This window comes from Takifugu flavidus, chromosome 18 (assembly GCF_003711565.1).
Source record: "Takifugu flavidus isolate HTHZ2018 chromosome 18, ASM371156v2, whole genome shotgun sequence".
Lineage (NCBI taxonomy): Eukaryota > Metazoa > Chordata > Actinopteri > Tetraodontiformes > Tetraodontidae > Takifugu > Takifugu flavidus.
In genome coordinates, this window is record NC_079537.1 from 5017862 (window position 1) to 5043225 (window position 25364).

Genomic DNA, 25364 nt, shown 5'->3' on the forward strand with positions numbered 1-25364 from the left:
AGGACTATAATTCTGGGGCTGACAGGACCAATAAAGGTTAGTGGCGAGGTGGCCGCTGCGTCACGTGTGGAGTAGGACCATCTTCCGTGCGTGATATCAGTCCACGAACAAGTCACAACCGCCATCCTAATAAATTCTTTACCTTTTTTGTCCAACTTTGAAGGCATGCGGATCTTGGTGACGCTGCTGTTGGACACCCTGCCCATGCTGGGAAACGTCCTCCTCCTCTGCTTCTTTGTCTTTTTCATCTTTGGCATCGTGGGAGTCCAGCTGTGGGCGGGGCTACTGCGCAACCGCTGCTTCCTGGACGACGGTATCAGAACGTAAGGAGTTTGGACTCGTGAAACGACTTCTGTCCCCGGACAGATCTCTGTCTAACCTGAGTTTAAGCAATTTGAAACAGCTTTGCATCCAACTAGTCTGTCAGAAAAGAGCCATTAATTCGGAAGTCAACAGCTAAACGTGCTGGTTTTATTGTTATATTAGTTTCGTGACAACGTAATCGGTATCATTGTTATTGATATATTAAGTGAATTTCCTTATATTACAACAACAGAGGAGACCATGTGGCTGTTTCTCACAGTGACGTTTGGACGTTTGTCTCCCAAATGAGGCAGGAATAGGTTCGCAGACGCATTTATGCTTCCAATAAGTTATTTTCCCTACACGTGGCCACGCTCTTGCTTTTTTAATGTGTATGTGTGTGATGTCAGAGACAGTGTTTGGAGGTCTAAGAGAGCGGGTCAGCAAGTGTTCTGAATGTGTCTTCAGTCACCTCAGCGTGTTCGCTGGAAAACCCAGAGAAAGTTAGTACAAGTCGTAAAAAAGGTCCTGAGGAAACGGAGCTGAAAAACGAGGTACCAGACCTGATGTGTGTTATTGGAACAACTCACAAAAGCAAGAGAACATCGTTTTCCATCGTTTGCATTGAAACGCGTCCAGCTAAATGGACGATCTTGGAGCTAAATAGCATTTTTAAGCCGACTGGTGCAGCAGATCGTGTTGCAGGATCCTTCCTGTGAGTAACGTCCTCTCACCGAGGCAGCTGTGTTTTCTCTCACAGAACAAATGCTTTTGTGACCTGCGCTACATCCTGGACCCTGTCTGTACTCTGCAGTACAGCCTGTGCCTACATTTTGATATATTTAGTTAGTTTTGTGAAATTGAAAGGAAGAATTCAGGCTAGATCTGAAGAATAGACATGTATAGTATTGTTTGTAGGGATTAAGAGCAGCGGCTTCCTCGCGGTCTCTGAGGTTTGTTGTTTCTTGGTATTAACCTCGCAGTAGCTCGGGAATTGAACAGTTGTGCTCATTTTTTGCTGGAGCGCTCTGTTGGTTACAGCCGTGATTTGTTTTCCAACCTTTTGTGCACTTATAAGACAATAAAAGTGCCGAGTTCATGGCGATCACCTGGGATCATATGTGTTCTTCGGAAGGAAATTCTGGGTCTGTCCAGGTTTTTGTGAATCCCCTACTAAAACTGATTGAAGAAAAGGACAACTATGAACATTTAATCCTCATCCATCTGTTTTTTTTCCTCAAGCAGAACATACAACCTGTCCATCAGTCCATACTACGTGACTGAGGAAGACAGCCCGTTCATCTGCTCGGCTCCCCGAGAGAACGGCATGCTTCGCTGCCACGACGTGCCGGCCTACGCCGAGGGTGGGGTTGAATGCTCCGCCGCGGTCGGCACGGCCAGCGTTAACGGCTGCGTTAACTGGAACCAGTACTACAACGTGTGTCAGCCAGGGGACCACAACCCTCACAAGGGAGCCGTCAATTTCGACAACATCGGCTACGCCTGGATAGCCATATTCCAGGTGAGGAGGAAGTGACTAACTAGAGTATCATATTTACAGTTAGAGTAAATCATAGATTTAAGCTCTCGCTTCAAAGAAAACCTTTTGTTTTGCTGTATTTTTTTACTTTAGCAGCTAACAGACCCTTCGCACTATCTGGATTTTCTTTGTGTCAGATGTGAACCCTTTAATAGATCTGACCGTGATCCTGTGATATATCTGATGTGTCGAATAGACTCTGACGTGGACAACATGACTCCTCAAATACAGGCTTGCCTTCAGATTACCCCCCCCAGCACCGCAAACATACATACGGCGAGAGATGCGCTTAATCCCGGCACACACGCCGAGTGTGTGTCTCTGCATCCACCCACCTGGGCTTGGCTGGTGGCCAAAAGCTTTAAAGATTAGATTTAGCTGCTTTTCTCTAAGGTTTGGAGGGGAAAAAAGGAAAAATCTGCTCAGTTTCCATCCATCCATCCATCCATCCATCCATCCATCCATCCATCCATCCATCCATCCATCCATCCTGATTGATCAGGAGAAACCAGCTGCCATTTTGGTTTCAGTTAATTTATGCAGAATTTCGGACAAATACTTGATCCCAATTGGAGGAGGGCGGTAGCTCTAGAGTTCAGGAGCAGGTGGGATCTATAAATGGTTGGTGGGATCTATAAATGGTTATATCCATCCTCCAAGTGGGAGGATCAATGGAGAGAGCGCACACTCCTGTAGCATCCAAAATCACTCGCTCTTTCACTTTTCCCTACTCACTAAATGAGGAACAGGGTCAAGTGGGCTATTTAGTGCCCTAACTGATAAGTGGAAAACCCACGTTCCCACACTAATCCTGCACACGTTAAATGGTGTCGTAGCATGTGTTTACCCCTACACAATGGTGAAGATGCTGATTAGTAGACTATTACAAGGGCAGATAGGGATGTTGGAAAGGAACATGATGTTTTATAGAAGGTTTTGGCTGGAAACAAAGATTTTTATGGTCATATCCACCTATTCACAGTGGTATTTAAGTTATTTTTTCAAATTGAGGACCTACTTTGTTCTGTTATCTTCTCCACCTCCGTCAGCTGATACTTGTGCCCAATAAGGTAATGACTCATTGTCCTTTATTATATTTAAATACAAAGAACACAGATTATACCTCTCAGCGAATGCTTTTGAAAACATTTCAAGCCTTGGTTCCAAATCGAGTTAATTCCGAGTTTCTCTGGGTCTCCCAGGAAGCACAAAATGCTGTTAGCATCTCACGTGGGCTCCCTCTGAGGATTTTGGGCATCCACAGAAAACAGCATGACAAATCCCCAATGTGTTTTTTTTTCTTTCTTTCATGAAGTATCTTGTAGTTTTCTGGAGGGTGTTTGAGTCACTTCATTAGGGTGAAAGAAGTTTTTCTTTCCGTTATGTCAAAGCTTTTGTTATAGTTAAAATGTGAGACAGTCGCATCAGTAACTGGAGCGCTGACCTGAACATTTTGGGTTATCAGATCAGTGTTGAAGACTAACTCAAGGTTAATGACTATTGAGCGTACACACACACACACACACACCTTCTTAGGAACTGTGTGTAGACAGAGTAATCAGTAGCGACAGCCAGGAACGTGCGTTTTGCTCCACATTTGTGTCATTATCGAGAACATCGGGATCAACACCTTCCTATCCATGTCTGATCCTGAGACTGCGTCACGAGCAGCTCCGTCTTTGTGCGCGTGTTTTGTGTATATTAATGTAATGAACAAGTGAATAGATGCACAATGGTGAAGTGTGCCTCCAGCTCCTAAAAGAGGCTAAAAGGTTGTTGTTAATCTGCTACCAGGATAAACGATTCTGTCCACTCTCCCTTTGTGAATGTGTGTGTGTGTGTGTGTGTGTGTGTGTGTGTGTATGAGAGAGAGAGAGAGAGAGAGATCCATTCAGATGCTTGGACGTTCGAATATTAAGTGTTGGCTCTTTCCATTGTTTTATGTTCGCTAGCAGCCACACAGTGAAATGCCAGCAGAGGTGTGAACATTGGAGTGTGAGTTTAGGTATCAGGTCATTTGCATAGAGGCCAGTTCCCCCCCCCCTCCACAGATACACACACACATACACACACACAGAAGAAGCTGGAGGGGCCCCCACAGACTGGCTCTCTTCTGACTAATAAGCATTAGAAACAGAATCGGTAATGCATTCTATCTGTCTGGTGTGTGTTCTGCATGAGCTCTGCCCTCACACGCGTGGGCGTATCATGTCCAGTAACCATTTCTCTTTTTTCCAGGTCATCACTCTGGAAGGATGGGTAGACATCATGTACTACGTCATGGACGCTCACTCCTTCTACAATTTTATATATTTTATATTGCTCATTATTGTAAGTATCCCTTAGTTCCCCTTCCAGCTAACTCCCTGTCCTTCAACACAGACACAATAAATGAGACGTCAGTTTTTAAAGTTATTAAGAGGTGGCGTTTCCAGTATATTTGTAGTTGATGTGTTGTGCACGTGCATGTGATGCTGGTTTGGGCGTTCTTGCACCTTGTTCTTGGCACATCCCAACATAGTATAACTATGTGTCCAAATACGACTGTGCGATTGGTCAGAAATGTAAAGTGGGCGTGGCCACACCAGAAACGCTTAACTGTTGACGTTTATGCTTTTCTGCTGGAGCAGTTTGACGCGCAATCGCGAGTTTTGGGTCAAAGCCGGTGCGGGGGACAGGACATTTGTATAGCTCATTGCATAAGGCTTATTAACAAATGCAGATGGGTAATAATCAGTGTGTTTACTGTTAATGTCACACTAAAGAGGCGGTACAGAGGAAACCTGAGTGGCTGCAGTGGGAGGGGCCTCCCAGGACTGCTCAGGAACTCTACTCTTGAGGTTCTTGTGAAGTAGGAAATGTTGTTGGGGCGCCATCTTTCATTCTCGTTCTTGTCGGTTCGAGAAAACAAAGTTCTCTGTCCTCATGGAAAGTGGAACAGCCTTCAGCCGGATGCTTCCGAGAGATTTCCGCTCAGATCTAACATAACTGTTTTACCTTGACTCATCCAACATCCCGTGCTAGTGTGAACGCTCACCTAATATAGGATGTGTTGCGCCTCCCGCCGATGCTTCACTGCGCGCCATTCCTCTCTTATCTCGTTGGTGCGGGGGTTATCAAAGATCCCATTTTGGGTCGGATGAGCTCTCCCCCCCTGCTCGTCCTTTGATGTTAAAGCGCTTATTATGCAGGGAGACAGGGAGGAAAGCTGGGTTGTGGAAAAAGAAATTGCCCAAAAAACAGGAGGAATGGCTGAAAGACAAACATGATTCATGCGGAAAGTGAGCGAGGCAGAAACCAAGATAAGCTGTCAGAGGGAAAAAAATACAGAGAAGTGCACACCTTACATCTCTTTCTGTCTCTTACAACTGTAAGATGGGCGGATTTTTATAGATATTTCTGACTTCCTGCCAAAGCTACATCATCTGAACCGAAGTTCAGCAAAAAGCCTCTGAATAATGCATAAGCCCTAATCTGGTTTCTTTCTTTTGTATCACGCTTTCAAAACCTTAAGAGGGGAATGAGTCCAACACTTTGTGCTGCTTATATTGAAATACTGGTCCAGGCGTCCTCCCTGCTCTTTGTTTTCCATTTAAATGGAAATAATAAACCTATTTCTCCACTCAACAGTGATATTATTCTGCAACTCCCCGACTAGGTGGGCTCTTTCTTCATGATCAACTTGTGCCTCGTGGTCATCGCCACCCAGTTCTCTGAGACGAAGCAGAGGGAGAACGCCCTGATGAGGGAGCAGCGCGCTCGCTACATGTCCAACGACTCCACGCTGGCCAGCTACAGTGAGCCGGGGTCGTGTTACGAGGAGATGCTGCGATACATCAGCCACCTTTATCGAAAGCTGAGGCGCAGGCTGCAGAGGATATACGCTGGGTGGCACAGGTCAGACCGGGGTCTTAGCTTTGTCTGGGACTAGACTCGCAGCTCTAGAGTGAAGGGTGATGGCAACTTTTCTTTTGTTTACACCCAGCAAACGGCGTAAAAAGGTGAATCCCAATGGCAGCGGTGGCGGGGGTAATAACGGGGGTAATGGACACGGCCACAGTTCCAGCAGGGGCTGTGGGAGTTTAGGCCCGGGTAACGCCCTGTGGCTGAGGCCCATCCACAACCTGCTGCAGCACCATCAGCACCAGCACTGCCGGCTCAGCAACGGGGGGCAGCACGCCGTCGCCGTGAGCGCCGAGGATGTCGACGGGGGCATCAGAGGAGGGGAGGAGCTGGAGATGAGTTCGCTGCCCGTTCGGAGAGGAAGCACAAACGGGAACAGAGACAACGGCAGGAACGCGGCCGTGGCGACACAGGGGGTGGGGACTCTGCTGGGGCGGCTGAACGGGGGCATGAACTACCCCACCATCCTGCCATCATTTGTGTGCAGCCACAGCAGCAAGACTCCACCCCCACATTCCCAGCAGTGCCAGGCCAGTCCGGAGCAACACCCAGTCAGCCACCCGTCGGACCATTCAGAGACCCTGAACAAGCTCTACCAGCTCATGGGCCAGCACAGTAAGACTACACACACACACACACACACACACGCACACACACACACGCAAAACACACTATTTCTTAATGAAGGAGTCATATGATTATACATAACTGCCCATAAAGTCTAAAAAACCTTTCATGTTTCCATATATTTATTTATATCTAAGCATTTTCTTTCCCATAATGCCTTTCCTAATGGATTTCACCATGCTTTGATTCTCCTTCAGGCTCTGTGTTTGGAATTTCCCCTGGGCTCCATTATGTTATTGTCCCCACACTCTCTTTCATCTCTTTCCCCCCCATTTTAAGGTCTTTCTGTTTGTGAATATGCAACTGTCCTCTTCAGCTTGACCCTCGGGAGCTGCACGCTGCATCGTCAGTGTGTTTCCACTACCGTGCTCTCTGCCTGGCTGACTGTCAGACTGTAGGAATGCGTTGATTTAAACACATACGTACTGCTGCTCGGGACTGACGACAGCAAAATGTAACCTATTATATCATGTGGAGAACTGATCTTTCTGCACTCGTCACATGTCACATTATTCTAAGCTGCGTAAGACGTTAAATTCCGGACCTGCTCAGAGAATATAGTGTTAATGACTGAATCGTGCTTCAGCAGCCACCAAAACACCATAATATTCTGACAAACTGAATTACACACAATAATTTGACAGAATTATTCTGAACATATTTCCTTTTACTTTAGAGGAAGCATCACGACCAGCAGAGGATTGTGTTGGTGTCACTTCCCGTCTGATGCTCAGTGGGTGGAGATGCAGGTAGATGGGAGAGGGAGAGAAAATAAAAGATCAGAGGGAAAAGAAGGGGCAGAGAGGCTGTCAGTCAACCAGTGGGGTGGACACCAAAAAAGCAAAGCCGGAGCAAAATGAAAGCAAAAAAGCAGCGGCGGTGCAATCAGCTGCTCTGTTGTGTTCCGTTAGAGTACAGTTTAGAGGGGTGATGTCTCCAGACATGCTGAACCCTGTTAATCACACTTTAATTAGCTCCTCGCTGGAGTGCAGCATCTCCGTTTCGAGTTGTGTCGCGCTCTTTGGACCGACCCTGACGATCGAAAGGCTTGTTTGCCTTTGTGCCTCCTGCGGTCTGAGTGATTGACCCTCACCGGATCCGTAGCGTTCCGTAGCGTTCCTGTTTGGGTTGATGATCTCATGTCAGCTGATCTCATGAAAAGCTGAAACATCCATTGAGTGAACTGATGTTCTTGCCAGTGTTTTGAGGCTTATTTTGTCTGCTTGTGTTCCTGAATATGGAAGGTCATCGAAAATGGCAAAACAAGATCAAATTTCCGATTTGCTGGAAGGAACTTGCTTAGCCTGTCCCGGGACGTTTTAAGCACACCCTTAGCTTCCAACTGCCATCATTTGAGGCTGTTTGTCTGTAGTTTATTTATGACCATGCCATCACAGCGTGCAGCACTGAAACACAGCAGAAGACAGCTGCAGAACACTCCCCTCTGCAGTTTTTCACCTTCTGAACGGGCTTGTGCCCCGCAGGGCGCCGGCGGCTGCTGTTCCAGTTGGCAGGCGTGGTGCCGAGCCCTCTCCTCTTGGAGCTGCTCAGCTGCCCTCTGTGCGCCCGCAGCCTAGAGACCCTGGAGCTGGAGCTGGGAGACCTAGAGGGAGGCAGGGGAGAGGCTGACGGACTGCATGACTTTCCCCAGGTCAGAACGCATGATGGGATGCAGTTCATTAAGCAGAGTGTCAATGGTGGATGGCTCTTGATTCTTTTAAAAGATCTCTTTAAAGTATTCTGTAAGTGCACCTTAGCTCAAACTAATATTACTGCTGGATGAAACCCTCCCATCTGTTCCCCAGGGCGGCGATCTGAGAGGCAGGCGAGGACGCGGCAGACGGCAGGGCGTCCTGGAATACAGGAACGGGGTGGTTAGGGCCTGGGTCGGCTTCAGAGAGAAGCTGAAGAGGATTGTGGAGAGTAAATACTTTAACCGGGGGATCATGATCGCCATCCTCGTCAATACGCTCAGCATGGGGATTGAATACCACGAGCAGGTGAGGGGGACGCGAGCTGAAGCGTGGTTCAGAGCAGTGAAGGCTGCTCAGGATCTGTGGAGAACTGGTGGCTCATAATATGTGTAAATCGCACTCACACACATTCATCAGTGAAATAAGAGCATTTCCTCCCTATATGCTGCACATCTTGAATATGTCCTCAGGTTATATTGCTGGTGTATCACACTAACACCTAAAATGAGTGGGATAACATACTTTATGTAGTGGTGTATTGTTTTAGATTGAGCTGTAGCCTGCAGCAAAATGTTAAGGAGTTATTTAAAAGCTTGTGCTTTGAAACCTGGCTCGTCGGTTCCAATTTTCTGGTAAAACTGTGCATTATCTGCGAGCAGAGTGTGACAGTGTGGCCTCTTTCTTGTCCAGTAACTATTTAATAGCATGTTTGGGAGAGTGACATACAGAGAATCATAGTGATCAGGGTTTCACTTTTCATTTAAAGCTAAAAATGACTAAAAAAGCAGCACTAGATTTCCCCCCTACATACAGACATACTCCAATAGAAATCCAATAAATGGACTGAAACACATAAACCGACTGCAGGAATGCATCAGATTATTAGAATGATCTGATTATTCAGATTCTTCTGGTCATCATCTTCGCACCCTTGGATTATACACGTGCAGTTTTAAAAACGGCTTTTGCCGTGCATGAGCAGGATTCACAGATTAGACCATGTCGAGACGCTCTCGCACTCGCTTGTCCCAGATTTTGTCGGTCTCCACGTTGCCATTTCCTCCGGAGAGCTTTCTCTACGCTGCACAAGGCCACATTAAAAACTCAGTTATTCTATTTAAACAGCTCATAAAAGTGCCGCTAAATCAAGCTATTATTTCAGAAACGATTTCATAAAAGTCCACTGTTGCTCAGCGGAATTAGCATTAACAGGCAGCCTGTTTTATAGTCAGGCCTGCCGGCCCTGTAAGCATTAGTCTGTGTTCCACACATGACCCAGTGTTTAATTCTGATCGATCACCGGGTCTCTTAAAATAACGATTGCAGCAGAAGTCGATAGCGTACAAGCAACGGCTCGGGAGGCTCATTTGGGACTACAGCGGATTACGGGAGACACATCGATGCACGTTTCACACCTGCACCTTGTTAAGGAAGCACTCAGACGCTAATGATCGTAGCGGCCAAGAACGCTGCCGCTTAGTAAGTCATACTGCGGACACGTCAAGGGCGCCGGGACGGACTTTATTAATCGAGATGGGGGCAAAAATCACTGCTTTTCATTTAGCCTGCTCACATCCCTGCCTTGGCACAAAGCCAGAATTCCCTCTGCTAGCTTCATTTCCGTACACACGTTGTGCTCTAAATACATCAGCGGCGCCTGTTGGTGTAAGACAGTTATTATCACGAGCGCTTCGGACCGTCCACCTCCATCTGTGCGGTGATGACGAGGCCACTCTCTGAGACGAATGTCCGCAGACGTCAGCAGATTTACCGACATAAGACAAACCATCCCGTGTTTTTCTTACAATTGGTTAACCACAGGATGCTAATGCCATTAGTCCAGATTAATGTATGCTGCTCTACTGTACGGTGAGCGTTTAAATATAAGACTGTTGGCAGGCACCTCTGTGAAAGCTTGATTAAAGTGCTTCAACTGATTGTGCCTGGATCTTCCAGCTGTTTAACAGCAGCGCCATTGTTCCCTCCTCGTGCGGCCCAACAAAAGCGGCGCTCAAATCAATCGACTCTTTCTTTTCAGCCGCCTTTGCTCTTTCAAGCTTCCTGACTTCACAGATTAACAGCCGAGAAGTGGGACGGTGATGAAAAGAATGACAATAATGCCTAATAGCGTCTTAGTAATGATCTAGAGCTCTCTCTTACCAAGAGAGGGGCTCACGTTTACGCACGGGAATAACCCATGCGGCAATATCTGATGGCCATTTTGTGTTTGCTGGTCATTAACATACAAACATCATCACCACTTACTGGAACTTTTAATTGGCTGCCGTGTTTTGCTAGGCTAGGCTAAGCTAGGCTAGGTGGGGAACATAACGGAGGTGATGGATGCAGGATTTGCTCCAAAGTTTGCCATCTAACGTCTGACTTATGAGAGGGCAGATCTTTCTTGATCAGCCGCTGGTGTCGTTAGTCTCGATCAGAGAAATCTTAACTCTTTCTCCTGTGTGTTTCTGCTTGCCGCTCCAGCCCGAGGAGCTGACTGACGTCCTGGAGATTAGCAACATCGTATTCACCAGCATGTTCGTCCTGGAGATGGGGTTCATGCTGCTCGCCTTCGGCTTGTTCGGATACATCAGGAACCCCTACAACATATTTGACAGCATAATTGTCATCATCAGGTAATGCTAATCAAGGCCCTGGCTGCCTGTGATCCAGAGCGACAGCAGCTCTGCCTCACGTTGTCACGTGTCAAGTTCATGGCCGCGGCTTCTTGACGATGGTTGAGGATGGCGGGCTGGTGATGGATCTCACCGAGGTGCATTTACTTGCTGCCACAGCGCATAGTTCAGAGCCGTGTGGCTGTCATCTCAGCTGACAGGCCTCATGTTTGGACGAGCGGCCATGCTTCTTTCACGGAACACCGCCTTCTTACATCGATTATTCCCGTCTCGATCGAGCCGAATCCCTGTAAAGCTGAACCTGCGCAGCGCTCATTAAAATAGCGCTCAGCCCGAATGAAGTGTCATTGTGGGTTCCAGCGTGTGGGAGATCATCGGCCAGTCGGACGGAGGGCTGTCAGTCCTGCGGACGTTCCGGCTGCTGCGGGTGCTGAAGCTGGTCCGCTTCCTGCCGGCCTTGAGGAGACAGCTCGTCGTGCTGATGAAGACGATGGACAACGTGGCCACATTCTGCATGCTGCTGATGCTCTTCATCTTCACCTTCAGGTATGCGCGCGACATAAACAAGGAAAAACCTTCAGAGCGTCCTCTGCCCACTTTCACGGGGTTTATTATTTCTTCTCTGTCCTCTAGTATCCTTGGAATGCATCTGTTTGGCTGTAAATTCAGCTTCCGGACGGAGAGCGGCGACACCATCCCTGACCGCAAAAACTTCGACTCTCTCCTTTGGGCCATTGTTACCGTCTTTCAGGTTGGTTTCCTGGGAACAAGCTCAAGCTATTTTCCTTTTCCCTCATATCCTTTTGCCCGTAGACTCAACTGTTTTTTTTTTCAAGGGCAACTTTAGGAACCATCCACCGTGTGTGGATGATGAAAAAGTCTTTTAACCGGGGCTGCTGAAATTAAATATGACTCAAGATTGATCACATTTTTCATCCTACCGTTAACACGTGTGGAGCACAATTCCCCCCCCCCTCAGGGGATCTGTGAACTGAACCGAGTCAATTGAGATAGGCCACTTTCAGCAGCGTTGTGTCCCAGACTGTTAGTGTGCCAGTCGTGTGTGTCTATCCCGCAAATATATACATACATATGTACATATATACCTGCTGATGATGTCAGCGTGGCCTCCGTGAGCTGATGGAGATGCAGGAGAGGCAGAAAAATGGTGGCTGGAGTGGTGTGTCGCTCAGAATGTGGGCCACAAACATGGCGGAGGCTTGACTCATGTGCTCTTTTGTCCACTTGTGAAAAAAGGCCACGTGCACGTGCGCTGAAAGCTTCTGCTCTGACTGAAACCGCCTGCACCCGCGCGCCGTGTTTTCCTGACATTTTTATCTCAAAGAGCTCTAGATGGGCCGCCCTCCTCTGCGTCTGAGTAAGCTGGCTGACTTTTCCATGTAGGAGTGAGACGCTGAACCCGTGTTTTACTCTCCTCGTCCGCGGAAGCGCTACAGACACGTGCGCGTCCCCGCGTGCAGACGGCGCCGGATCGCCTTCCCGCCGCAGCCTGGTGCATGTGGGCAGTGATGGACTGAGCCTTCCTGCCGCATCACGAAGGCTATCCTGCTTTTAAGCGCTTTCATCGCTCACATTGATTTAGGCTCGGGCAGACGCGCACGCCCACACACACGCTGCCTCTGTTAACTTATAGGAATCCCTGGAAGATACTGAAGCATCGCGGCAGTAAAACTACACGCCGCTGGGTTATTTCCACTTCTCCTGATAGTTTTAGTGAACCTCTCCTCTCTCCTGACCACGGGATGTTGCTATGCTGTTTTTTAGCAGCGCCATTCCCACTTTTTTGGCTTCCCTCAGTAATTTGACGCTTTCATGTCCTTTTCTTTTATTCTGCAGATTCTCACACAGGAGGACTGGAATGTGGTTCTGTACAATGGCATGGCGTCCACCTCTCCATGGGCAGCGCTCTACTTTGTTGCTCTTATGACTTTCGGCAACTACGTCCTCTTCAATCTGCTTGTGGCCATCTTGGTGGAGGGATTTCAGGCCGAGGTGAGGCGCATTCCTGGATATTTCTTAGTAGCATCTCTCATATCAGAACTATGTAACACAAGTTGCCTTTAATGGACTTCCAGTCCCAGTCTGTGATTTTTTTTTAATACAAGTACCTTTTGCTGAATTAAAAAAAACAATGTAAACGTACAAAGAAAAGCCTTCGCCTGTGTGCTTCAGGGTGATGCTAATCGCTCAGAGTCTGACGATGAAAAGAAATCCAACAACTCCGAGGAGGACGAGAAGGTCGAACAATTCCGAGACACTGGTAGGTGAAAGGAAAAGCGTCCCAGTTCGGTTCAGCCTGTGCTCTCCTCTAAAAATGTCATCTGCTCCCCAGAGCTGAAAATGTACTCCCTGATGATGACCGCCAACGGTCACATTGATCCTCACGGAACAGTGGCTCCGCCCATCATCATGCGCACCGCGGCCACACCCATGCCCACGCCAAAGAGCTCCCTGGGACCCGAGTCCATGCTGGGAGATGACCTCATGTACAGAGACGGGGTGACCGGCGAGGTGGGACTGGGCGTTTCTGAAGCAGGGATCGCTCGTGCAGAATCTCGACGGGGGAGCTCCACCTCCATGGAGCCGTTAGCTTATGACCAGCGTTCTTTAGTGAGTCACTTGATATGAACCCTCACAAAGCAGCACAGGTGTCATGGAATACCTCCAGGGCTTATTCGGTGTTTAATCAGGGTAGAGAAGCCAACTAGTGCAAAACATGATCTAAATATTAAACCAGCAGGGCGGTTGTAACCGATCTGATAAAGATGTTAGCTTCAAAGGATTCACCTAGCAACCTCCTCTCTATCACGGTCAAATGCAGGTAGATGCTGATTTATTCCCCCAGGAAATCATGGCTGCCTGGGTAATATAGGAATCTGGCAATTACTCGGTGGTATCTCTGAGGGGAGAAAAACCCTTTGAACCTAACCTGTTCGATAACGGTGAGCGCGCAAGTTTAAGATTTGATTCATCCGATCTGGCAGGGGAACAAAATAAAGCCGCCATCAATGACAGAAATCACGGCTAAACCTCAGCTCCCTCCAGGAGATGGAGGAGCGTTTTCCTTAACGCACTCTTTCTCGTGTCCCAGGCCCTCTCCAGTCCCGGCCGGCGCTCCCCGCTGCCTCCCCGCTCGTGGGGGAGCCGCCGCTCCAGCTGGAACAGCCTGGGGAGAGCGCCGAGCCTCAAGCGGCGAGACACCAGTGGGGAGAGGGAGAGCCTCTTATCCGGGGAAGGGGGAGAGGAGGACAGCGGCGAGCACGTGGCGGAGGTGGCGGCCAACAACAGACTCTGGCCGGAGCCCCTGGAGCTGCTGCAGGCGTCCACTCTGTGTCCCGCCATGGTCGCAGAGTCCGGTGACTGTAACGGCAGGACGCTGACCTACGACCCCAACATCAACCCAGACACCAAAGATGACTCCTCACCGGAGGAAGACATGGACGATGACGTAGGTTATCACACCTTTAATCCTTATTATTATTAAAAAGCTTTACAACATCTTCCTGCGAGGTGTGGTTGTAGTTTAGATGCATAATTAGAAATATTTGTGCAGAATGACCTTCATGTGCCTTTGGGAAGGTTACTGGAGCTGTGCTTTAGGTGGTTGCTGTCCAAATGTTTTATTGGCTCTATTGAGTTTACAGAGCTGTAAAAATTCCCTGAAACAAAGGACCTCCCAGGAATGCAGAGACGCTGAATCACTGTGTGTGTGTGTGTGTGTGTGTGTGTGTGTGTGTGTGTGCGTGTGTGTGTGTGTGTGTGTGTGGGCATGCAATAATACGCAAAAGTGTATGTAAGTGCACATCTGAGTCAGGGATTTTAGATTTTAGCTCTGAGAATATTTGATGATTCCTCCATTTTTCTTTGTTGCTTCTAATTAGGAATTCTGAGTTGCAGCGTTCTCTAACTGTTGCTTTACTTAAAACCATAACGCGTTCTGCAGATTTAGAACGTTTCAGTTGGCAGCGGTCCTGTTCCAGTACCGGATGTCCGCCTCTGTGGCTTTAATCTTGGTCGACTGGTGTCTGATCGTTCAGCATAAGAGACACACAATATAGCATAACGCAGCAACGGCTAGCATACAGTAGCACAGCATTTCTACGCTCTCTAAAATAATTGTCGTGTTTTTATGCTATTCTGCAGAGTTCTTTGTGTTACTGGATCAAAAAGGAGCTGCACAACTTAAAGCCCCGCTGGTGCAAAGAACACGAAGACTGGACTCTGTATTTATTTTCCCCAGAGAGCCAGTGAGTCTCTCTCTCTCTCTCTCTCTCTCTCTCACACACACACACGTGCATCCTTGTACTTTTATCGTTGCGAGGACTGTCATAGAAATAAGGCATCACAATAACCACCCCAACTAACCTCCTAACCCTAATTAGCCCTTTGAAGTTTTGAGGACGAGACAAAATCTGATCCCTTCCCAAAACTGTCCTCACTTTGTTAGTAGAATGTGGATTTTGGTACTAGTCTGTAGCAAGTACAAGAACACACACTCCCACCCCTATAAGTTCATCTGATTTTCTCCCTGGTTCAAGACAGCGGGGCTTTTAGCTGACTTTGTGCACGTCTGTTCAGATGCCGTGCGTGGTGCCAAAGCGTGATCTCTCACAAACTGTTCGACCACGTGGTTCTGGTCTTCATCTTCCTCAACTGCATCACCATCGCCCTGGAAAGACCAGACATCCAGCCCCACAGCACAGTAAGGAGTGCATGCACACCCACGCGCGTGCACGTGTGAATATGACAAATAAACGTGTTGAAATCCTTTCCTTCCCCAGGAGCGAGTGTTTCTGAGTGTGTCAAACTACGTTTTCACTGTGATCTTCATGGCAGAAATGGCAGTCAAGGTAAGCTGGACACTTTTAGCTGTTCAAGTTGCCCATTTTTACGTCTCAACTCACAGAAATGTGCCCAGACAGTCCACTAACTCCAGAACCGTGCCACCAGGTTGTAGCTCTGGGCTTCTGCTTTGGGACGCAGACCTACCTCCAGTCCAGCTGGAACGTTCTAGATGGTTTGTTGGTGTTTGTGTCTCTGGTGGACATACTGGTTTCTCTGGCCTACACCGGTGGGAACCGGATCCTGGGCATCCTCAGAGTCCTCCGTCTACTGCGCACACTACGCCCACTCAGGTGCGGACTGGTTTCGGTGTTTGTGTGTGTGCTACCTGTGTGTTTGGATGGGACGTCTGTAAACCCAGCAAACCTCCTACATAACCTCCAGGGTGATCAGCCGCGCCCCTGGACTGAAGCTGGTGGTGGAGACACTCATCACCTCTCTGAGGCCCATCGGGAACATCGTCCTCATCTGCTGCGCGTTCTTTATCGTCTTTGGCATTTTGGGAGTGCAGGTGCGTCCTCGCATAAATCCACGTTTGCATTAAACAAGTCATTACACACGTGGAGAGATGCATTATTACAGTTCAAGGAGACTCTGTAACCCTTCCTGCCCCGAGGAGCGGCATGTTTAATGTGATATGTGGCTTCAGAGGCAATCAGAGGGGTCTTGTATATCACATAGACAAGACGTATGGACCTTAAAAAGCATCTGTGCATCAGTATTAACTGAATTAATCTGCAGCCTGTGTAGGATTGTGTGTGCGTGGGCACGTAATCGTGTCTCCTAATGAGTGTTAAACGTTTAAACAGCAGCACAGAGTTGATTTTGAATTACAGCCATCGCTTTTAGGGAGATTTAGAGAGACTCCACTCTAGCTGGCCCGGAGGTGGTCGTGGGGGGTAGAGGGGGCTAATGGCTGTTCCAAAGTCAAGGTCGAAGCCTGACGGTGACCGGGCTTTGGTCAGAGCCTCTCGGCCTTAAATTACCTGCCCGAACAGACACTATTTCTACCCATAGTGTGGGGACCTTCCCTCAAATATTTGCTGAGTCTGAATTTCTCATAAGAATGGACTCCATACGTCGGTTTATTGTTCTGGGTTATTGCTGATGGTGCTAAAAGCGGCGCCGTTCTTACTGTCTTCCTCTGTCCTTTCTCTCTTCCTAGCTGTTCAAAGGGAAGTTCTACCACTGTGAGGGCCTGGACACTAAAAACATCACCAACAAATCCGACTGCTTCCAGGCCAACTACCGCTGGATACGGAGGAAGTACAACTTTGACAACCTGATTCAGGTGAGGGGGGGTTAAACTCTTCAAAATTCCGGTGCGACAAGTGTCCTTTGGGAGGTATCAGATTGTGTAACTCCTCTATTTTCCCAGGCTTTGATGACACTGTTCGTGTTATCCTGCAAAGACGGCTGGGTCAACATCATGTATGATGGGCTGGATGCGGTGGGGGTGGATCAGCAGGTAACAGCAAAGGCGATCACGACTGATGAGATGGTTTTTTAAAAGAGTTCCTTGAATGTTGGTGAATTCTGTCCTCTCAGCCCGTGAGGAACCACAACCCCTGGATGCTGCTCTACTTCATCTCCTTCCTGCTCATCGTCAGCTTCTTCGTCCTCAACATGTTCGTCGGCGTCGTCGTGGAGAACTTCCACAAGTGCCGGCAGGACCAGGAGGAAGAAGAGGCCCGCCTGCGGGAGGAGAAGAGGCTGAAGATGATAGAGAAAAAGCGCAGGAGTAAGGAGAATGGAGGGGCTGGTCGGTAGACTATTTTTCTGAGCACTGCCTGCTTTCAGAGACTGCAAAAAAAAAGAGAATGCTCCAGAGAGAAATCAGGGAAAAATATTCTGCACTTCGCAGAACGCCGGACTTAAAGACTGGGTAGCTCACGCCGACAGTGATTGATCAAGCGTAGGCTACGCCAGTCTGATGCATGTCACCGCATGACTGCAGCCCTCCCACCACCCTGTCCTTAATACTGCATGCACAAAACCCCTCTTAAATCAGGCCAGAGTAACCAAAACATGGGAATCGAATGGCAACATTTGAAAGCTCGCTGCGGTAATTGCATTGAAATCCACACAAATGACTGTAGGAGTCAGGTTGCATGTGAAGCTCATTAAGGTTGACACGTGTCAGCGAACCTCGCAAGTAGGAAAATGTGCCAGCCACCCCCCCCACTTGCCCCCAGTGCATGTACAAGCCCGAGGCATCTCTCAACAAGAGCAGGACTTCTCCTCCAAGCTGTGCTTTGACTGGCAGACTCAGAAACATAGCAGACGTTCCTCTCTGCTATTCCTGCAAACACCTGGGGACCCAGTGTTGGTCCCTGCTACTAAACTGCTGTATTCCATCACATGCTGACACCTCCAACACCGGCGGTTCTGTAGGAGTGTCCCATCTTTAGTTCAGTAGCATATCTCACCGGTCTGAATTTGCTCAGGTACGAAGGGTTGGATTGAATTTTGTCCCCGCCGAAAACGGCGCGTCCTTTTGATTCTTCAGTAATCAGCAGAAACGAGTTCAGGCGATTGAGATGTTTCCTCTGGGTTTATAATAATGCCCTCACCGGAGGTGTGGCTCCAGCCTGCGTTCAACATCTCATCTTCTGTAGCGTTGTAGTACAGATGCAACATGAAGAAAAGATTTGCGTCTTAAAAGAAAAACTTTCTTTTCCTCTAAAACTGGTGATGTTGAACGCCCTTTCTGCAGCCCATCCCAGACGGCACCCTTTAAGGCATGTAAGCATGAGGGTGACGTCAACGTGCACGAACATGCAAACACAACCATCAGCTGCTACATTTGGACACGTGGATACAGTCTACCCTTGTCCCACATGTAGTAACAAACGATACCAGTAGGGGGCGATTTATAAACGTTGCAGTGCTTGTGCAGTTCTGCACTTTTGTTTATTGAGAGACATCTTCTACAAAATTAATGTTCAGTTGTGCTTCTGATATTTTATGTGCGACCACCTGACTTCCCGTTCCACCTGTCCTGTCTGACTGTCTGTCACCTCCTGTTGGGGCGCCAGCGCCGGTACAGGACAGGTGGATCAACACACCGAGGTGTGCTGATCTGCTGGAAAGGCTCCGTCTGTCTCCATCTGGAGCTTATCTCGGACTGTCATACCGTCAGTCTTTGCCACAGTGTGGCTCCGGGGTGATAATGACAGAGAAGGACAGTGAGCCGGAGGCTTCAACACTGAACACCCTGTACAGCCCCCTGCACATGCTGTCTCTATGTTTCAGAGCGCCACAGCTGCTCTCATTGGCTCATGACCATTTCTTTGTGTGCTCCAGAGGCCAAGCAGAGGCCCTACTACGCCGACTACTCCCCACTGCGCCTCTCCATCCACACCCTGTGCACCAGCCACTACCTGGACCTCTTCATCACCATCATCATATGCATCAACGTCTTCACCATGAGCATCGAGCACTACAATCAGCCACAGGTAACCGTCCCCTCCTGGACACAACATTCCCTGGGCCCCTGCGCCGGTGACACGTGCCCACGATTCCCTTGTCTGCATGTTTTGTAGTATTTAGAGGAGGTTCTGAAGTACTGTAACTACGTCTTCACGTTCATCTTCGTCATCGAGGCCCTGCTCAAGCTTGTGGCTTTCGGCATACAGAGGTTCTTCAAGGACAGGTGAGGTGCAGCCCCCGCCTCCAATAATGTCCACGTGTTCTGGAGAAACTACTGAAAATACAGGATTATTCATCTGTGTTCAGGTGGAATCAGCTGGATATCGGTATAGTAGCGCTGTCCATCATGGGGATCACCCTGGAGGAGCTGAAGCTGAGCGCAGCGCTGCCCATCAATCCTACCATCATCAGAATCATGAGAGTTCTACGAATAGCACGAGGTAGGACAACACAGCCACACACACTCCTGTGTTCATGTGCTGCCATCGTCGGAACATCCCCTCCTCTTCACCAACTCCGTCCCATCCAGACCCTCACAAACACCTTTTGATATGTCAGGAGCACAAAATGTCCTCACTGTGCGAGTGAAAGGCAGAGTTGGGCCCTTTTAATGCACGCAGAAGAACACACAGTACAGATACTAAATTATTGCTGAAAGGAATTATTTGATGTTTGTAAATATAGCGGTAAATGTTTGGAAAGGTTGTGAGTCACAGATGCTTCCTGACTTCTTCAAATAGCGGATCCCCGGCGCCCACCTCTAGCACTGCAGCGTGGCGCCGAATCATGCGTAAACCGCACAAACTAGCTCGTTTCAGGCTGTTCCTGTGTCCCTCTGCAGTCCTGAAGCTTCTGAAGATGGCCAAGGGGATGAGAGCTCTCCTGGACACCGTCATGCAAGCGCTGCCGCAGGTAAATGCGGGCCCCGCGGGGGGCCGCCGCCGTCGCCGCGGCAACACGGGGCAAAGACAGAGGCTTTGCTTGACGGAGGCAGGCCTCTGAAAGATTTATGCGTGCCGGCTGAATATTTAACGGGACTCGTATCCAACAAAAACCGTGACCCTGAAATGTCTGATTCGCTGCTGTTCCTCCTGCTCCGCTCCACGCCAGACCGGCACATGAACCGTGTTTCATTTTCCCAACGTAAAAAAAAAACAGAGACAGAACCGTGTTTGTTTTAGAAGGTCTGTGGGCTGCCTCGACCCTTGCAGGACTGATTTGGGAGGAAGTTAAGACGCCGGTAAAGTGCGCAGCGGTTCTTTTCCTCATCCCCGGCCGTTTGTTCCGAGGTAAAGAGCCGCTGCACAACCGGTGCTCGGGCAACAACAACAGCAGGGTCATACGGCGTGTTTCTGATGGACCGAGCCGCTTCCGGCAACTGTCAGGGCTGCTTTTTTGGGGAGGGAAAGTTCTGAAAAGTGTTTACCCTTCAGTGTTTCTGCACAGGTGGGAAATCTCGGTCTTCTCTTCATGCTGCTCTTCTTCATCTACGCCGCGTTGGGAGTGGAGCTCTTTGGCAAACTAGGTCAGTGATATTACTAAGAGTCAACACACACACACACACACACACACACACACACACGCAGGCAGAAATGCAGCGGCTGTGGTCTGGATTTGAGCCTTAATACCATCCACCCCGATATGCAGCAAGTTACGGCGCATCAAAATGTCCGCTCGCTCTCTTTCTCCCTCTCATCACGTCTCGTTCCTAACGAGGAAAGGGACCCATTTGCAGAGTCTGGGTGATTTCCATATTACCTCCTCAATCAGGCTGCTGCTCCCCGCCCGTGTTCTCCGAGCGTGCGCTGCCGGGAGGGGGGGGGGGGGGGGGGGGGGGGGCGGTGAGGACTCCAGGAAAACAGCTCAGTGATGAAGAGGTTCACTTGGTGTGAAAATGTTACCCCCCCCCCCCCCCGACACATTTGTAAAACACCAGATTTCCTGATCTCCAGTGTCTTCCGGACAATGTTATACCCTTTGTACGCAGCTCCTGTTTCTTCCCCTCGGCAGCCTCACAACAAATGTTTTCTAGCGAGTAAAGCCGGAGGCCGACGCCGCTCTGGTGACCTTCATATCAGTCCGAATCGATAGTGGCTGTCAGGCGTCGTTGGAAAAGGCGTCCAACTCGCAGAGGGTTTCTTTGGGGGACGTGTGAAGCACATCTCTGTCCTGTGAAAGGGTATTAGGAAATGAGCTTTTCCCTTCAGAGGGCCGGAGTGTGTGATTACACGCCGGCTGACGGAGTGATGTCCCCCGCTCGCCGTGCATGCAGATGAAATAAGATTTTAAAAAAGCAGGACAGATGAAACTTGGATTAACTGGCTCATGAAATATCCCCTCTTGAAAGCGCTCTAAACGTCTGATATTTGCTGCTTCGGCTGTTCACGGGTAAGTGAAGGTCACCTGGAAGTGGGAGCTGGTGGATTGGTTTCAGTTGAAGCTGCGCAACTAATATTTCCCGCGGTAATTGAACGCACCACAGTCTCTTCAGCGGCTGGTGAAAATTGGGAAGTTCTGCTTTCTGGATGAGCTGTTGATAACTTTAATTCAATTTCCTAATCACACTAAACACTTTTGCCTCTGCCAGCACGGTCTTATTTATTTTGGAAAAGAAGCCATCGGCTGCTTTTATGGCTCATAAGCTGACTGAGATTCTGCTTAAGATATAAAAATATATTCCTGTTTGGCGACTGGCTCTGCCTCTTCTGTAATTTTCCTTCCCAATTCTGTCCTATCCACATGTCCACGTTGAGGCTGGGGGAGCGTTGGGTCTCGTCTTCTTGCATTTTGCTGCTGCTGGAGAAATTAGCTTCTCGTTGTTATTCACGGCAGCGACTTTGCTCAGCTCACCGGAGTAAATACCTTCCTGTTTCTCTCCTGGTGGTGGATTCGTAGGATAGGAAACACTCCCAACTCCTTCCTCTCGCGCTTCCTGCTAATAAAACCTGTGGCTTGAGGAAAAGAACGAATAACTTCTGGCGGGTGTTATGATTCGGTTAGCGGAGCCCTGAGGGGTTTCTATCAAATTGACCTTCTGATTGATCGAGTCTTTCCTTGTCCTTCAGATGGCGGCGATTGCTTCTCCTCTGTCGGGTCCCCAGGGACGTGGCGCTTAGAAGCTGTTTGCGTCTGTAGAGCACGCTGGTTTTAGACTTTCTCTATGCTTTCCACGCCAATAATCCCTGTTGTTCTCCGCCACTTTAGCCATTGTTTTGAGTAACTAATGTCTCCTTGTGTTTGTGTCTGGATTAGAGTGCAATGACAACAACCCGTGTGAGGGTCTGAGTCGTCACGCGACCTTTGAGAATTTTGGGATGGCCTTCCTCACCCTGTTCCGGGTGTCCACCGGGGACAACTGGAATGGAATCATGAAAGTAGGAACACACACACTTATCCGTGTTCTGCTATATTTGTGAGGACTCTGAGTGAACTATTGCGTTCTGCATTACTTACCCCAAACCCGATTCTACGTAACCTTAATCTTAAAACACCCTTTTCCCCCTCAAACATTGAAGAAGTGAAGGCTTGTAAAATGCACATTCTGCTTCTCGATTATGTACAAGAACACACACAAGATAATCACACAGAGGAAACTGACCTCAAAAACCAGTTAAGCAATAATAGCAAGGCTTTAGAGAGACATCTAACAGATTAGATTAAGTACATAATAAAACCTACTTTTAACGACATGTTCTTTAATAGATATACATCTAAAGGAAAGTTACCTCTGAATTTTCTCTTACATTTTGAACCAAAACGATTGATTTTCTCATTATTATGAACTTCATCACAAGCGGCTACCCTTTACGTCACAGCTGCTGTCCTCAATTTAGACTCTTAACTTTTATAATTCCCAAATAAATGGTGTCCCGTTATGTAAGACAATTTCAAAGCTTTTGTAATCTGTTCTCCTCGTGTGCTCACAGAGGCACTGTAGCCATCACTTTTGGTGATGTGGGTGTTTGTGAGTGCTGTTCTCTGTATCCCTCACTCTCTCACGCCAGCGTTTGCTATTTCTTTTTGTGTGGTTTTTAAGGACACGTTAAGGGAGTGTCGTCCAGAGGACAGACATTGTCTCACATACCTGCCCTGGGTGTCTCCAATTTACTTTGTCACCTTTGTGCTGATGGCCCAGTTTGTGCTGGTGAACGTTGTCGTGGCTGTTCTGATGAAGCACCTTGAGGAAAGCAACAAGGTATGGAAATTCAGAAGCCGCTACTTCAGTGTGATTAAACGCCTCGTTGAAGAGAAACATCGAGGTCTTGACTTAAAACTGCGTTTGTTCTTGCAGGAGGCCAAAGAGGACGCGGAGATGGATGCGGAGATCGCCTTGGAAATGGCCATGGAGCAGCAGCAGCGCAGGTCAAGCATGGCATCCAGCCACAGTTCCGTGGAAGGGACTTATGTCGGACCGTGTCCACATTCACCAGGACAGGTTGGACAAAACACAATAATAATAAGCAGCACACGTGCGTTCATTTGGTCATAGCGTCACTATTTCCACGTGGTCTCTGTCTCCCCCTGTAGGAGGAGGAGCTGCATTGCATTGACAGGGACCAGCTGTCTCCGAGGAAGATGTCCGTCTCCAGGATGCACTCCCTGCCCAACGACAGCTATATGTTCCGACCTGTGCGGCCCGCCAGCGCCCCCTATCCTTTGGAAGAGGTAGAGCACAGTCCTCAGCACCAGCATTCAGGTAATTTGACAGCTGCTGACAAAAGTAATAAAAATCACTGTCAAGTGTGTGAAATCTTGCATGTTAGACATGTATTGACAGTTATTCTCTCTGGGGGTTTTGATTTATATATCAAGCACTTTATTACTATAACAAGATTACATGTTATAGTCTTTGGGCTTCTATTAATCAAGTGCTATTGAAACTACTAGACCTCGTCACAACTTCAAAAGGCAGACTTTGCAGTTTGTGAATAAAATTAGTGTTTTTAATCTGAGATATAGATGCCTGACACAGGTTTTCTAGACATGTTTATGCTTTGGGAAATCCTGTGTTGTATTTTTCATACAATACCGTATTTTCCCGACCATAAGGCACACCGTATCAAAAGGCGCACTCCCAGTTACGGGGGCTATTTCTGTATTTAACACATACATAAGGCGCACCGGATTATAGGGCGCCATTTTGGAGAAAATTGAAGACTTTTAATGGTCGCGAAAATACAGCAAATCATCTTTGAAAGCACAAGTTCTAGTCGGTAGTCTGAGGAAAACCGCACTGCTTCGACGTTCGCTGAAATCTGTGGTGCTTTTCTTTCCAGTTCACAAATACAAAGCCAAAAGGTACAAACTGAAGCGGATGAGCTGACTCACGTGAAGCGCTGCCACCTTTCACTCAGGCTCATCAGCTCAGTTACGGAATGATTGAATCCTCCCACTGCCAAGCTGCAAAGTCCGACACCTCAGAAAATTACGAGGGCCGCGGCTTTTCCGCTGCGGAGCGTTCATTGAAACTGGCGATAAGGTCTAACTATGACGCCAGTTTTTGAAGAAATGATTTTACAGCTTGGCCTTCAGGCTGAATCCCATATCCAAAAACTCTGGGACATGGAGTGAAAACGCCATCACAGCAGAATGTGTTAGCTTGCGCATCCTTCTCAAACAAAACTGAACTGCAAACGCAGCACAATAATGATTGATCAGGTGCTTTAGAACCTTGCAACTCCGATAGCAAGTGTCATATTCTGCTCTGTTCACATTAAAGGAGGTCGCCCAGCTTTTTGGATTTGGGATGTTCCAACTGGAAAACTCGTCTTTTGGTCTCAGATGGGAATAGTGTAAAACTCAGAGGAACACTGAATCTGCAGAAGACCCTGGTTACGCAGACCCGCACTGGTTCAAATCAAACCCTGAATTCTTTCCTCCTCGGTCACACTGACATCAGCCTCCGTGACCTCACTGCTACAATCATGTCTAAGAGTTCCAGTAACCAGGATCTGATGTCACATATCCTGAGTTTCATGTCTCTGTGGCTGCTCAGTGCTGAGCAGCGGAGGGCAGCTTTAAAATCAAACCATTCTATTCAAATTAGACATTTATAAGATGAATTCTATATCTTGTTTGATTAGAAATAGCCCATGAATACTGTGTGTGTTTGCATGTATGTGTTCCAGCATGTCTTTAGACACACAGAGTGTGTGACTGTAACCGTGTGTGTGTGAAATCTATTACTTCCTGTTTGAACCTGCAGGTTCAGTGACCTCCGTGCACTCCCAGCCGTGTGAGAGCCGCGTCTTGCTGCAGGTACCGGATGTTTCGCCCGTTCACCCCCGGCCGCCTCTTAACCTGACTCCGCCGCGCATTGCCCCGCCCACGTCTAGCCCCTCCCCGCGGTCCTTGCGTAGACAGGTG

The 25364-nt window shown here is 48.3% G+C and overlaps 1 protein-coding gene across 1 annotated transcript in view; it reads left to right on the forward strand.

The window, feature by feature from the left end:
* The window catches only part of cacna1ha (calcium channel, voltage-dependent, T type, alpha 1H subunit a), a 59622-nt gene extending 34264 nt beyond the window's left edge, over positions 1-25358 (forward strand). Inside the window, exons 6-38 of the mRNA XM_057014517.1 lie at positions 164-323; positions 1549-1825; positions 4082-4174; positions 5502-5740; positions 5829-6361; positions 7858-8024; positions 8179-8373; positions 10552-10703; positions 11064-11249; positions 11337-11454; positions 12561-12716; positions 12897-12984; positions 13057-13334; positions 13816-14172; positions 14868-14971; positions 15303-15426; positions 15506-15574; positions 15675-15859; positions 15951-16077; positions 16732-16857; positions 16945-17034; positions 17115-17328; positions 18873-19024; positions 19112-19221; positions 19305-19438; positions 19840-19910; positions 20445-20523; positions 22251-22372; positions 23035-23193; positions 23290-23433; positions 23526-23694; positions 24275-24296; positions 25204-25358. Coding sequence (XP_056870497.1) covers positions 164-323; positions 1549-1825; positions 4082-4174; positions 5502-5740; positions 5829-6361; positions 7858-8024; positions 8179-8373; positions 10552-10703; positions 11064-11249; positions 11337-11454; positions 12561-12716; positions 12897-12984; positions 13057-13334; positions 13816-14172; positions 14868-14971; positions 15303-15426; positions 15506-15574; positions 15675-15859; positions 15951-16077; positions 16732-16857; positions 16945-17034; positions 17115-17328; positions 18873-19024; positions 19112-19221; positions 19305-19438; positions 19840-19910; positions 20445-20523; positions 22251-22372; positions 23035-23193; positions 23290-23433; positions 23526-23694; positions 24275-24296; positions 25204-25237 — 5234 coding nt within the window. The 3' untranslated portion in view covers positions 25238-25358. The remainder of the gene's footprint in view (positions 1-163; positions 324-1548; positions 1826-4081; positions 4175-5501; positions 5741-5828; positions 6362-7857; positions 8025-8178; positions 8374-10551; positions 10704-11063; positions 11250-11336; positions 11455-12560; positions 12717-12896; positions 12985-13056; positions 13335-13815; positions 14173-14867; positions 14972-15302; positions 15427-15505; positions 15575-15674; positions 15860-15950; positions 16078-16731; positions 16858-16944; positions 17035-17114; positions 17329-18872; positions 19025-19111; positions 19222-19304; positions 19439-19839; positions 19911-20444; positions 20524-22250; positions 22373-23034; positions 23194-23289; positions 23434-23525; positions 23695-24274; positions 24297-25203) is intronic.
* Positions 25359-25364: the final 6 nt, after the last annotated feature.